Genomic DNA, 14,147 nt, shown 5'->3' with positions numbered 1-14,147 from the left:
GATTGGATTACATTGGGTTACACCACCTCCTGTAACCTCTGCGTTACATCACATCCTGTTTCAAAAAGCAGTAGAACTTTTTTCTTAAACTATTGGATGATTTGCCAGTACTGAGTTTCCCAAAGTTTTGAACTCTTTTCACATATTTTCTTGTGGGTGAATGAGTCTTTTGAGAGGATAATCAAACATGATACTTTCACTTGTTACCAATGACCCTCTCTACCTGTGGAGTAATTCAATTAAGGTACATATTTTAGCATTTCACAAATGTCATTGTCTTTTGTTGCCCTGTCCTGACTGCACAGGGCCAAGCTTTGTGGCAGGCAATCACACTCACATATTTTCTATTGCGCTTCCATTTCTTAAATGTTACTCATAGGTAAAGTTAAAAGTGCCCTTGCTTCCCATTTTGAAAAAGATTAGATGAAAAGCAACTGTGATTTATGAGAACCCTTGTTAACGCTCCTCTGAGTTCAACCGAAACTGAAAAATAAAGTGTATATTAATTTGCTCAACTAGCTAGAGAGTGCAACAATTGAATAGTCTTGGTGTTCACATTTATGGAAAATGCATCAAGACAAAGTGAACTAGAATCATCTTTTGAAAAGTAATTCTGAAAGATTTTGAAAGGTAGATAGCATCACTGTTGACTGAGCTGAAAAGTGTCTCTTGAACGCAGGAGAATAGCGTCCAGCCATGCACAGGGCTAGTCTGTCATTTTTGTGATTCCAACCTTCTGAAATGTAAAGTAGACTACTGGTGTTTTGGCCAAGGAGGTAGAGTCATGACAGATGATGTTTATGTTCTTTAAACTAAGCGATCGATTGAAGAAATGCAGGCTGCCTTACTCTGTTAAACTTCTACAAAAGGTTAAGGTACCCTTTTGTAGTCTGTGTCGAATATTTAATTTCTATCATGTAGACAACTGTTTTGTGTGACCTTTGAATGAAAAGAGAAAGCTTGACTGGAACTGCTTGACATTTTGGTAATCTTTGGCTAGCATTGATAAGACAAAAAAACATTTTAATATAGCCTGTCTGTCTGTCAGAGCTCATAGCGTAGTCATTCCATCCTCCTTAATAGTTCATTTTGGCTGCTTTTTATTAAGGAGCTTGTTTTATTCAGTGTCTCACTTTAGAGGACAGTAATCAATTGCTTTTTGCTCGAAAAAAGGTGCTGGTCATTGATAGTTCTTTCATTCTCAGATAAACCAGAAGTGAAGATTGTGGTGACGTATCCTGAAGGCTTAACTAGAGAGGGTGACAATCTAGATTTGACATGTATTGCAGAAGGAAAACCACAGTGAGTACTCACACAGATGGACACACATATCTCAATACCACAAAACACACTGAAATATCAGTTTAGTTTCATACTCTCCACTATATAACCATTTTTGTAGCCAGAGCACCCGCTTAACCTTTACAATTCATTGTACTATTTAAATGTTACTGGTTGTTAGCATGCTGAATAAAAACATCATTAGACAGGGTCTAATGATGGCTCTCTTCAGATTTGACCTTTACTTACGATTTCTAGCTTGAATAGACAGCAGGTGAGTGATGTGTGTGGTATTTATTCTCTCCAGTCCCCATCAGATCAACTGGCTGAGAGTAGAAGAGGAAGTGCCACCCCATGCTGTCGTCACTGGGTCTGACCTCTACATTGAGAATCTAAACAAGTCCTATAACGGCACCTACCGTTGCGTGGCATCCAATGCCGTGGGAGAGGCCTATGACGACTACATACTCTATGTATATGGTAGGTACGGTGCTTCTTTGGAGGTGATGTTTAAATGGAGTGAGGAGTCAGGAGATTTGGCTAGTTAGATCTACTAATACAGGATTTACTGCAGCATTCATGCAAAAATATAATCACAATTCATACATACCTCATACAATTTCAAACCATTATTAATATCTGCATATCTGCATCAACCATTCAGATATGCATTTTAATTTCCTAGCCAGGTCTGGCGTCCTTTTTCATTGCTCTCTGAGGCAGTTTACCCTTCATTAACAAGCTGAGAGCATTCATTCCCCCTTTTAATTCCACTTACCCAAAGGTGTACACAAAAAGTATTATCTGAATAAACATATTTGATACAAAGAGCTAGTATTTGTAATTCCACATACTTTCCTTTGTTATCAAAACCAGGTGCTTAAATTATTATCCATGCTACTTAAATGAATTAAGGATCCAGATTGTAGACTCAGCTGATATTTATTCAGGTAACAAACAAAAATATTTATGTAATTTTAGCTCTCCAAGTTCTGTAAAGAGTTAATATTTCTGTTGTAATGACCTTTTTTCTTTTTTGGAGTCCACTAATTGATGTTGATTTTGTTGTGTTGAGGTTAAACTTGGATCAGAATATTTATACTACATATGAAACTACAGTTTGTTTAGACTAGAAAGTGAGGGAAATAACTTTCTAGTCTAACTGTCAAACGGAAAAAAAAGCCCAGTACCTCCCTAATTAACACGTTACTTCATTTATTTGATTGGTGCAAAAATACATTAAACAAACAAGGTTTAACATTGCAATTAAAGGTGCTTGAAGGCTGGGTTATTTCTAGGCAACCACTTTCCAGGTTGTATGCTGAACTAAGCTGCTTGCAGGTTTTCCGCTAAGCTTTGAAGGGACTAACTTTAAATGAAGACAAGTTTTGTCCCCTTGTGCATAAGAAATTAAACAAAAAAGATAAATAATAACAGAAAGGAATGAATTGCCAGTGGATTCACTTCACTTGAATCACACATAATCTGTAAACCTTTTTTGCACACTACTCGACTGTTTAAAGGAACACCAGGCATCTTTGTGTCTAAACCCTCAAGATGGAGCAGTGGGTGGTGACTGTTGAAGGTCTGAATAATGAAGGACTTCATCATTTAGAAGTCATGTAACATGACTTCATTGTACATATATGCACTCCTCAGACCTTAATTTCCTATTTTTGGTGGCTGGCAGGAGTGAGCAGAATGGGGTGGAAAATAAATTTGCAGCAGGTGCAGCCATTGCTGGTGAGTTTAGTTTTCTCTCCTTGGAGTACTTGCTCCCTGCTGTTTAGAGGAGGATTTTGTATTTCTCTCCCAAGTTTCAGTTTGTTTCGGCCTGTGTGCCAAAAAACATTGACTGCCAGTGTCCATATCCCAAATCAGGAATAAAGCCGGATCTAGTGTACAGACTTTCAAGCAATATGTAACTTTACAAATACAATATCATATAATTTGTTGGAATTTGAATGTGTTATTGAATGTGTTGAAAATTATTGGTTTTCTGATATAAATAGTTTTGCAAGTTAAGTCGTTGTTACTTATTATTCTTTATACTGATAACAGGAATAGTACTTTTCCTTTTTTCAGGTAAGATTAGTGGTTTCTTGTCCTTGATGCATTAGCTGGAACTCAAAAGATCCCACTCCACCCAAAATGTGCTATGTTTGTTGTTCCCTTCACACTTAAAATGATTTATGTGTCAAGCATCACACTAGAAGGCTGTTTTCACATTCACCTGCTGGAAAGGGGACATTTCTCTGTGTCCACCTTCGCTCCAAGTTCAGTTGTGCAAACTTGTGAAAGTATTTTGTTCATTACATTCCGCGTCAAAGCGGTGATGCATTGTAATTGCCAGCGTTTGTGTAATTGTCCATTAGTCCGTTAGTCCATTCCTCCGTCCGTCTGTTAGTCCACCAAATATCTTCGCAACTATTGCAGATGAAACAAAAAGCACATTACTCGGGCAGCAAAGGGGATGAAAATGAGATGATGACCTTGACCTTGAGAAAACTAGGTCATGGTCAAATTTTAACTTTTGTACACTCAAGAACTGGATAAGATAGAATGACGAGGGAGAAGGGCAGTGTAAGATGGGTGACACTTTGGGTGACACGTAGCTTTAATCTTTGACCTATGCAAGTAGGTCAGGGTAAAATTTTGAATTCAGGGGTGCCGCGGGATGTTGCAGTCTCTGAATGCATTGGTTCTTGTTTTATTCTTGTTTGGAAGTTAATCATGATTCAGTATAAATTTGAAAAGGTGGATTATTTTCAAACTTACAGTAGAAGTATTTTTGATGTATTTTAAATCGTGTGACTGTTGTGGAAAAAAAAAGTCTGTCTTTAGGATGTGATATGTTGTTACTATTACCTATTCTTAAAGGGCAGTAGGAATGTACAATGAAATAATTTGCAACAACACACTTAACACTTTAACATTATAACTTCCATTGCAATTACTACAGTCCTAATATTTGTAATTATTTTAGGGTCATATTTGTGTTTTGCATGTTATCCAATATGTTGAGATTAAGTCAGCTAAAAAAATGGTTTTATTTTTATAGTTCCAAATTAAAACAAAAGTTAACTCGAGGCACTTAACAAACAAGAGAGCAGAAGGATTTTAAATTCTGGAATTTACAGGGAGCCAGTGCAGAGAAGCTAATAAGAGAGATATGATCTCTTATACTAGTTCTGGTTAGTACATGTGCAGCAGCATTTTGAATCAGCTGAACAGACTTTAGAGACTTACTGGGACAGCCTGATAGTAGAGAATAGCACTAATCCATCTTGGATGCAACAGATGCATGGCCTAATATTTCTGCAACTTCTTCAAAAAGACTGTGCCTGAGTTTTTAAATACTAAGCCTGTGAAAGAAGGCAAGCCTAAATCATGCTGCACAGTGGAATTAAAGGACGCTTCTTCATCTAACAAAACGAGAGACAAGCTCAACTTAAGGTGTCTTTCAGAGCACTGTGGATTATTAAAATACTTTGTTCATTTTCAGTTTCAGCTGTGAAGATTGTTTTCAGAGATCAGTGGCAGCGACTGGATGTTATTTACATGAAATGGTCAGATTTGTCACGAGACCTTTGAAACAGTGCTACTAAGTGTGATTTACCATGCCATTGTATAAAGCACATCATTCCACCCAGTTCAGCACAAAGTGATGCACATCATTGGATGTGGCCATTGAAAAGAACTGTCTTGTTATTATTAGGCTAACAAGCGCACCAAGCAGAAATAATTGAAAGGAAGAGCATCCAAGATGCAGGGTGCTGTTCTCTTTCTTCTTGTTTAAGATGTGATGACAGAAATAATCTGCGGAAAAAGAAAAAAAAAACAGCGTGGCTACGAAATCTTAAAGAAATTTACCTAAATGCATGTTTTTGTGCTAACAAATCAATGCCATTTCAGCAATGGTAGGAAAAGGATTGTAATGGACAAAACAAGGTCTTGGGTAGAGGCATCAGGAGAAAATCCACTTTGGTTGTTTTCACTGCAGGAATAATGATATTTTTTGACTAGATTTCTACAGCAGGGAACTTTTAAAACTTGTGAAATCCCTGCTAGCTTATTGGTTTGCTGGATGTTGATGTTTTGAGGGTGTGGGTGGAATAACCGTGTGGGGTTTTAGGAATGTCTCATGAACTGATTTTTAGACACAGTGGGATCTCACTAATCCAAACCTGTCAGGTGCTCAGAGAAGCACAACCATCCTAGTTTTTAGTTGCTGAAATATTTTCAAGAATTTGGAGAAAAAATGAGTCCCAGCATGCAATTTATACAGATTTTAACATATAGTGTGTCTGAATATCAGCCACTGATTGATGTTCACAGATGTCTTGTTTGCATCAGGTGACTTGTGTGACTTTGTCCCTGTGACATAGGTTCCCTGTGACTCTCATAACTCTGCTACCCCATGGTTATTCATCATTGTGCTCTGCCAGGCAGATGATGACATCTGCTTGTTCCCAATAGATCCATAATGATCACTCCCAAACAAAAAGACAGCATATGCCAGCAAATAGCTCACTCAGTGCAGAACAAGCTATTGAGACTAACTTCCCTAATTGTTGTGCAAAGATTCTGATGAACAGAGAAGTGCTGTGTATCCTTTTAGAATGGGTGTTAATGAACAAGTTGGTTGTTGCTCTCAAACACAGATCTTTATCTATGTTATCATGTTTTAATGGTCTATTAATGGATGATAATAGTGTCTGCTACTGTTAAATTCATGCAGCATCTGCTTTACACCTATACGGATGTATGGACATGTGAGAAGCAACATTACAGATCCACGTCTTTGCTACTGACACTAAATTCAGTCATTGTTGTGCCTTTGACCATGATTTCAATTAGTAACATCCGTTCGAAATGCTTTAACATTTTCATTAATCACTCTATCTCTGGTGTACCAGTGTTGGACATTCTTTGACTTCAGCTGGCTTTAATGGCACACAGGAGATTGGTTAAAGGTGCTAATAACCATGTATAATTATGTCCACAGCTCCCACTCCTCTTTTCTAGAGGATTTAGTGCCAGTGAAAATCATCTTTGTGATCCATGTGAGACTTTGCTGTCCCAGACTAATCATGCCTGCTGCCATGGATTAATTTGTGTGTGCTTTTCCAATGTAGATCAGTCTTAGCATGATCATCATGTGCTATTTTTATGTTGCTTTCTAACAGCAACTTGCTCGAAGAAATGTGCCACTCGCATTCCACCCAGTTATGTCCGGCTTCCATTTTCCCATTGATCTGTTTTTTTCACTGTTTTTTATATCATTAAGGAGCTCTGGCTACTGTTCAAGTCTCCCACATCTGTTAAAAAAAATTAAAAAATGAGCAAAATGCATGTTACAAATAGCTCTATTGTCATTTCGTTTTATTCCTTAAATGTATTTGCTGCACATTATCAATAGAACCTAGCTTGACTGTCCATTACTTCTTTTCTTCTGCTGCCACCCTTGATTGTACTTGTCCTTGAGGTTTTTCCTATTTCAAAAAGACTAATGACCTTTTATTGTGTGACAGCTCAGACGGGTGTGGGACCGATGTAAATCCATGTCAAATCAAGTTCTTTTGTGTTGAGTGTGTTGTATGTGGTCATTCAAATAGACTGAAAAAGGGGCTTGTAATGCTGTTCTTCATGCAGGTGTATCTGTAGAGGGCTTGAATTGTACCCCCTGGGTGGTGTGTGGCGTTGGAGGGAGCTGGCCGAAGGTTTTTTCTCCCTCAGAGTTTGCCTGGTGCTATGACTCACACATAATGCCTGTTGGCAGGAGGACAATGCTGCCTATTACTGACAGATTAGCCCACACTTGACTTTTTGACCTATAAATCTTCCATGGATGAGAGGTCAAAGATTCACAAACCCCTGAAATTTGGGGTTTATGAGGGTTTAGAAATAACATAACCAGACGGGAGACACTGACCTTTTGAAGGCTGTTGTAATGTGGTCCCTGTGAATCACACTGTATTTTTAAAAATACAGGTAGTCCTCAACATACGAATCAACTTACGAGATGCAAACATACGCACGCCGCCGTGTCCGACTTTACTATATCCTGTTGCTGTTTCTCTGAGCATCTCAGAGTGTCAGGCTTCGTACCTCGGATCCTTCACTGTTTATCATGGATGATAAAGCAAAGGCTAGTGAAGATAGTTGTAGTGGTGACCATCTCTCTGATGACAACTCTGCTTCTCACCAACAATATCTCCCCTCTTCCTCCTTTTCATTTAAAGGTAAGTCACATTCTACATGCTACATACTACAAGCTACAATACTGCGCAGTGGATCGTCAACATTAACAGCTGACTCTGACCAGCCAGAGGCTGCGCCTCCCAACATGCAGGACAAACAGACTTAAGAACTCCTTCATCCCCCGAGCCATTAAACTACTCAACTCCTCTCTGGGGGAGTTGCATAAGAAGAAAGTCCACACGAGAGTTGAGGGATGACACAGACAACACAGCAAAAACAATACAAACACTATAGACATTTCACTATACCCATACTTAACCAGGCCTGTTTATTTTTTATTTCTATGCCTATTTATGATTTTCTATTTATATATTCTTGATGGGTTATTTATTACTCTTTCTATTTGGTGTTGTACTACTTTCTATGTTCTGGTGCTTTCTGTGTGCTTTTTCTTTGTTTTGTGTACTTACTGTGCTGTGTGCGACTGAGAGATTAATTTCCCTGACTGAACCTCCTTAAGGGATAAATAAAGTTATACTCTACACTATACTCTATTGACTTTTGTTGGATGCATTTAAAACACTGGCCGAGAGTTCCTTGAAGTGTTTTCTTCTTCTTCTCCTCAGGGGTTAAATTGTAAGGAGCAAACTTTACCGTAAAGTATCAGATTTCAGAACAAATCACAAGTGATGCTTAATTATAGGTATTAGAACATATGGATTTAATATATTATTTGTTCTCATTGTTATTGTACAGTAACACGATATTATGTGCTTTTAATGTGTAGGGAATTTCCATTAAACAATGGAAATGACCACAAAACGCATCTGCTTACACAAACATTTATAGCACAACACTTAGTTCTTGTCTATCACATGATTTTCAAAAGAACAGCACATAGATAATTTTAACTGATACATGTGAGGCTGAGTCAGGCAGCTGCTGAGCTCATTCTTCAAGGACAGTCTAACCCAAACACTATTAAGATCACGGTAAATGAATATTCGTAGCTCTTCTCCAGAGGTTTGTTGATGCGTCTGCTGAAGACCCCAGTGCTGTATCCTCACCAAGTTATAAACTGCTGAACTTCTTCACTAAACCTTTTTTGGAATTCAATTTTCCTCATCATTGAAGATACACCTCTCAACCAAGCTAAAGAGCTGAAGAGGGTTTCGTCAGAGCAAACCCTAACAAATGGTTCTGCAGTGATTTTAAGAGTCCAAATTTAGTGGTGAACAGACGTAAAGTCTTGTGCATCGCCATCTCATCTTCAGCCCTACTTGGCTTTGTGTGTAATAGGAGTTGCTATAGATTGATGATATGATTATATATTTTTATTCTGATTTCTTGTAGAGTCACATGATATTATGCGCTTTTAACGGTTTTCTGGTGAATTTCAATATTTGAGTGAAATGACTTAAACCAGATTTTTATCTTTCCATGTCCTTTCTTAACACCGAGGTATTATTGAGAACAACTTCACTTCCAAATGACCTGTACCGGTATTTTATTTTATTATGTGATGATTTTGCATCCTGTAATTTTTTTCTGGTAAGTCTTAGGATATAGGTCTTCCATATTCAGAGCAGTAATGGAATTTAAATGACCTCAATTGGCGATTATAGACTGAAATTTAATAAATAACAACTTATGAACAATTCAGCTTGCAAACAGCCTCTCAGAACCAACTCTGTTTGCATGTTGAGGACTACTTGTATATTACAAAAAGGGAATAGCAACGAACACACATCATTTCGTATACTATTTTTTTCACCAAATAAAAGACAAATGCACCAAGCCTTTAAAATTTGTGTCCATGGAGGCAGATGCTCCTGTGACTGCAAAAACTCAATTTGTGCTGATGTGGATGGACCGTAACCTCTATCATAGCAGAATAATAGCAGAATGATATAAAAACCAACTGTGCTCAAATGTGCCTAAAAATGTAAAAGTAAGCAAAATGAAGAAACCAATTATGGGATATACACCTTTGGGGCTCCTGCAAAACATGTGTGAAATTTCAATGAAGTCTGTCCATCATTTGTTGAGGTGCTGTGGATAGACCATATCCCTTATTTATCCTGTTATTGTTGTACAGATGTAGATAGACAGACAAACAAGGGTTACCTGATATGCCCCTTCTGGTGGGGGCCAAGAGATTGTTGTTGTGTTGACAAGCAGATTTAAACAATTTCTCCTACATGGTGTTACTTTATGGTTACATTTTCTCATATCAAATTCCTCATGGATACAAATAGTGCCTGAAAAAATGGCCTCTACAAAATGCACTTGTATTGCTGTGCCCAGATTCATCCAGGCTGGAAATTGCTCGTGGAGAATTCTTGTTTGCCTGGATATTATATGTGCCCACATGCTATCTCGGCCTTTGTAAAGACCCTTTTCCCTGAATGGCCAATTCCCTCCCTACAGACTCTGACATTTCAGCTATGATACTGCCTTCGGTCACAAGGAGAAAAAAAGTCCAGCCCACCCCTTTTCTTCAAATACTGTCAGAGGAGAATCTTTTCCTGATACCCTGATACCCTCCTACCAGCATCAACACCTCTACCTCCAACAAATGTACACTTCATCCCCGGCAGCAACATTATGCTGTCCTTGATGTTTTATCATTAGTTTGGGAGTGTGTGGTCCCCCACTGCTGTCTTTTGATGGAGTGCAGACAGTAAAGAAATGGAGACAGCCAGTCAATTTCCCCTACTGTGACTCTCCCACAGCAAGGGGTCATGCTATCTTTCCCATGCACCAGAGCCAAGCATATTTTCCCCTGATGAGGATGCTTTCAGTGCTCCTTAGCACCATGGCATACCTCCATTTTGTTTTTCTGATTATTTTGTTTGGAAGTAGTGACACGTCTAATCAGTACAGTGCGGGGTGGAGGATACTGCTCTGGGCACTGCTGTGCTGCAGCAGGAGACCACCAAAGTGGTTTAATTTGCAGTTTGACTTAATTATTGAGAGAGACAGAGGAAAATAACAAACCTTTCCATGATTGCCAAACATTAATATTCACAGTTAATTAGGTCATTTATCAAAAAAGTGAAATGCAATACACTCATCCATGCATCCATCCATTTTCTTATACAGGAGATGATTGCAATACACTCCTGTAATATAAATCAATCTCTGCAGTGAAATTCTTTTACTGTCACTTTCTTTCTTTTCTAAACTCATTGAGGGATGTGGCTTTAGGTCACCCCTCTCAATCCATTTGCAGGTCAAAGTTTTTATCTTCACATTTACATAATGCATCAGCACTCATGCTCTGTACAAACATTCAATGTTCGCAGAGTATGCATCTTAATACTCCAACTTCAGTGAACCTTTGATTTCCTGTCAAGCCACCAGGTTATTGAGTTTGAGATCTCGTCAACTCCTTGGTGAAATTTGTTACACATTTGTAATTTGTTACTTTTTTTTCTTTTATTATTTTTTGCTTGCACTCATTGTGATCAAATAAATATTGATTGCGTCGTGTGAAAGCCATATAAGATTTACACCATCTCCATTTATACCAATAGGTTTCCTTTAGGCTTTTCGTGGACCGTTCCATCCTGTCAGGGTTTTTCCATGAAAAACTAAAGCTTGATTTGCTGCACAAAAGAAGCACATCTGCCATTGCACAACTGAAAAAAGGAACAAGATTTGTTTTCCCCAGAAGCTGCTCCCAGATGACAGTGAAAGTACCAGACTATTAACTCTACCCTGCAACAGACAAAGAATGCCATTCACAAGAGGAGGCAAAGAGGGAAAGTTATAGAGAGTTATAGGACAGATAATCACTCTACGGAGAGACCACATTCCACTGTTAACGTATGTTTCCCCTCACCACTGGGCCTGGAGAGGGCGTAAAATGTCATGACGACAAAATTATTTCACTTGGAATAGTAAGTAACAGAAACTGAGTTTTTAACAGTTCTCTTTGCTTTGGACAGTAAACAGGCAACTAATGATGAGTGTGTTAACAATGCTGGTATGATCTATCTGGCTACCTTTTCATCAACACCAGAAATATACTGTGCAAGCTGCAAGAAGATGTTTTCTGTAATCATAATAAAAAATAAGAAATACAGAGATTATAAAGATCATCCAATGCTTCAGTTTCCAAACAAATATTTGCTAAATCAACAACTTTACATAAGATAATTACTTTTAATTAGAAAATGTTATCATAGGACAGTTGCATTATCATTTCATCTTGCGTTCTGCATAAATCACAGGAGACTAGCAGCATAGGAGCGGAGCAGATTAAATGTAAAAACAAATTGTGAGGCACGACAATGTGCTACACATGCTGGTTTGTTACACGTCTCTTCTGTTCCTGGAACACCGAACATCTATGTGAAGTCCCACGCTGAGGCATTGTTTGATTCAGTGTAAAAAGAACTATTTAAAAATCCAGCTTATTGATGGATAGTCTCTGCTGCAGTTTTGTGGTATCTCTGTTTTAAAAAAACACCAGTGTGAACATGGTGGAAATGGTTGATCATATGATGAATTTCATTGTTCAGCATTTTTAGTATGCTGGTATTAACACAGCTTAACACAATATCTTGAAAAGTTAATTCAAGAGAGACGCTGATACGATCAGAAATCGGTTCAATACTGGGCTCGCAGGATTGTTCTCACGTTCTTGAAATTACTCTTGTAGAAGTGCAGCATGTGACAATTAATAACAGTCTAACATTAAGTTCTGTCAGCAGTGTGAAAATGTTTATATTCAGGCGATGATGATGATAAAAGTAAAAGAGAGTTTAACGCTCTGTTAAGCTGTGAAGAGGAGGTGGAAAAAAGCTCCATTATTACAAGCAGTTTATCCAAACATCTGAAGGGCCAGCACACTGGGTATTTCAAGGAGTTTGCTAAAATTAATTTCATTGCAGCACATTAGAGCCAAAAATATTAGATTCCCAGCTGCCACTGCGTCACCAACTCTGTATTACCAATGATGCATGAGTGCGAGAAAAAAAAAAACACACCAACTTCTGGATGCATTCTATTTCATTTTTCTGTTTCACCACTGGTAGTTACTATCAGGACTAGCAGTTTCTAATGAGTAACTTAACTGAGAAGTGGACTGATGATGATTTTACCCAACAGAGTCGTTCTTCATGCATGTTTACTAGGAGCACACCAGAAGCCAACAGAAAGTCCATGAGCGATGTTAGACTCATAATTGGCATGCCATGCGTGGCTCATGGCTTCCAGCTAGCTGTTAATGAGAGGCTTTGGGCGCTGACGTTAAATGCGACGGCTTCTGCATTTGTTCAGAAAAGCACAGCTGCATTGTAAAACGTGACATGATGTAACAGCATCGTGTGAACGTGATTTTGTCACAGGCGCCAAATCATTAGCGTCAGATGAATTGAAACATGTTTTGAAGGTAAACTGCTATGAAGTTGTCATGTTGGTACTTGGTATGGGAACATACTGCGGATTCTTATAGCACAGCTTCTCATCTTCAGTGACTTGTCTATATCTTTACTCTTGTCTCTCTTTTTTTCTTATACATGTTCTTTATTTTTTTTACTCTTTTCATCTAGATGCTCCCACTACTAGCCCCACACCCACCATCAACCCAGTCAACACGCAAGGTACTGTATGCCCCCCACTACTGTCCCTCTCAACAATCATGTGTGTGTGTGTGTGTTGGTGTGTGAGCCTGCATGCTCGTGCGATCAGGAGATAAGACAGAGAGAGAACGAGGGCTTGTACCTAAGGCTAGTTTGAGAGCGTGGCTGGCCAGTTTTAATCAGATAGTGCTGCTGATAGGTGACATTGAGGACAGGCAGTGCTCGGCTGTCAGAGACACCTGTCATAGCACTTTCCAGTGACATGTTTGATCTGAGAAAACGTAGAGACTCTGCTGTTCTGCTATCTTATCACCATCTGCAACGATATCTCAAGCGGCCCATCCATCATATTATAATGCCCTTTACATCTTCCCTACAAATGCCAGTCACATTTCATCTTTGCGAGGCTGAAAACATCAATAACTACTTTCTCAGAGATAATCTTTGCTCGAAAATGAAATGAATGAAAGGTAGTTCATTTTATAAGTGTTTATAGTGGAGAAACCTTTTGGCATCCAAGCACACTGTTTATGTTTTGATTTATTTATGTTGCGAAAATTTATTATAATACAGTATAATAACAGTGGTCTTTTCTTAAAAACACTATTATTTTAAAAGCACCGTTGTAGATTGACTGATCGGGAGGCGACCTCGGGAGCTGACATTTGGATATGCCAGAATGTGGCATTTAAGTACAAAAAACCCCTTAAAGAATGGATCGGTTTATCAATAGCTGTTTTAGAGATAAAGTCATTTTGTCCCTTTTATCATGATTTCTTTTGCTATTTATAGCCATGAAATGTGAAGTGGCATTATTCACAGAATACGTTTGAAATGCAGTGCAGGCTTTCAGACACTGCTTGAACTGTGCTTAACTCTAACTTTAGGTGATGCTTGGATATTTGTTAGTTATCATTCATATGGGAAATTTTCCAAATAGTAATAAAATGCGTAGATACATTTTTTAACCATTTTATTCTCATCACATTCAGTCTTTGTGCATCACAAAACATGATTTAAAAAGTTAGAACTGTAATGTAATGAAATATAAAACGTCGATGCAATCAGAAT

The 14,147-nt window shown here is 38.3% G+C and overlaps 1 protein-coding gene across 3 annotated transcripts in view; it reads left to right on the top strand.

Moving 5' to 3' along the window:
* The window catches only part of cadm1b (cell adhesion molecule 1b), a 162,660-nt gene that overhangs the window by 134,210 nt on the left and 14,303 nt on the right, over positions 1–14,147 (top strand). The window contains exons 7-9 of one of the 3 annotated variants that reach the window (XM_068318288.1): positions 1,206–1,302; positions 1,589–1,761; positions 13,047–13,097. In XM_068318288.1, the coding sequence (XP_068174389.1) occupies positions 1,206–1,302; positions 1,589–1,761; positions 13,047–13,097 (321 nt within the window). Of the gene's footprint in view, positions 1–1,205; positions 1,303–1,588; positions 1,762–7,526; positions 7,876–13,046; positions 13,098–14,147 lie in introns of those variants that run through there. The other 2 variants (XM_068318290.1, XM_068318289.1) reach the window with 2 other exon arrangements.

Source organism: Antennarius striatus, chromosome 6 (assembly GCF_040054535.1).
Source record: "Antennarius striatus isolate MH-2024 chromosome 6, ASM4005453v1, whole genome shotgun sequence".
Lineage (NCBI taxonomy): Eukaryota > Metazoa > Chordata > Actinopteri > Lophiiformes > Antennariidae > Antennarius > Antennarius striatus.
Note: the sequence above shows the minus strand (reverse complement) of the source record. Positions and strands in the feature narration are given on the sequence as shown.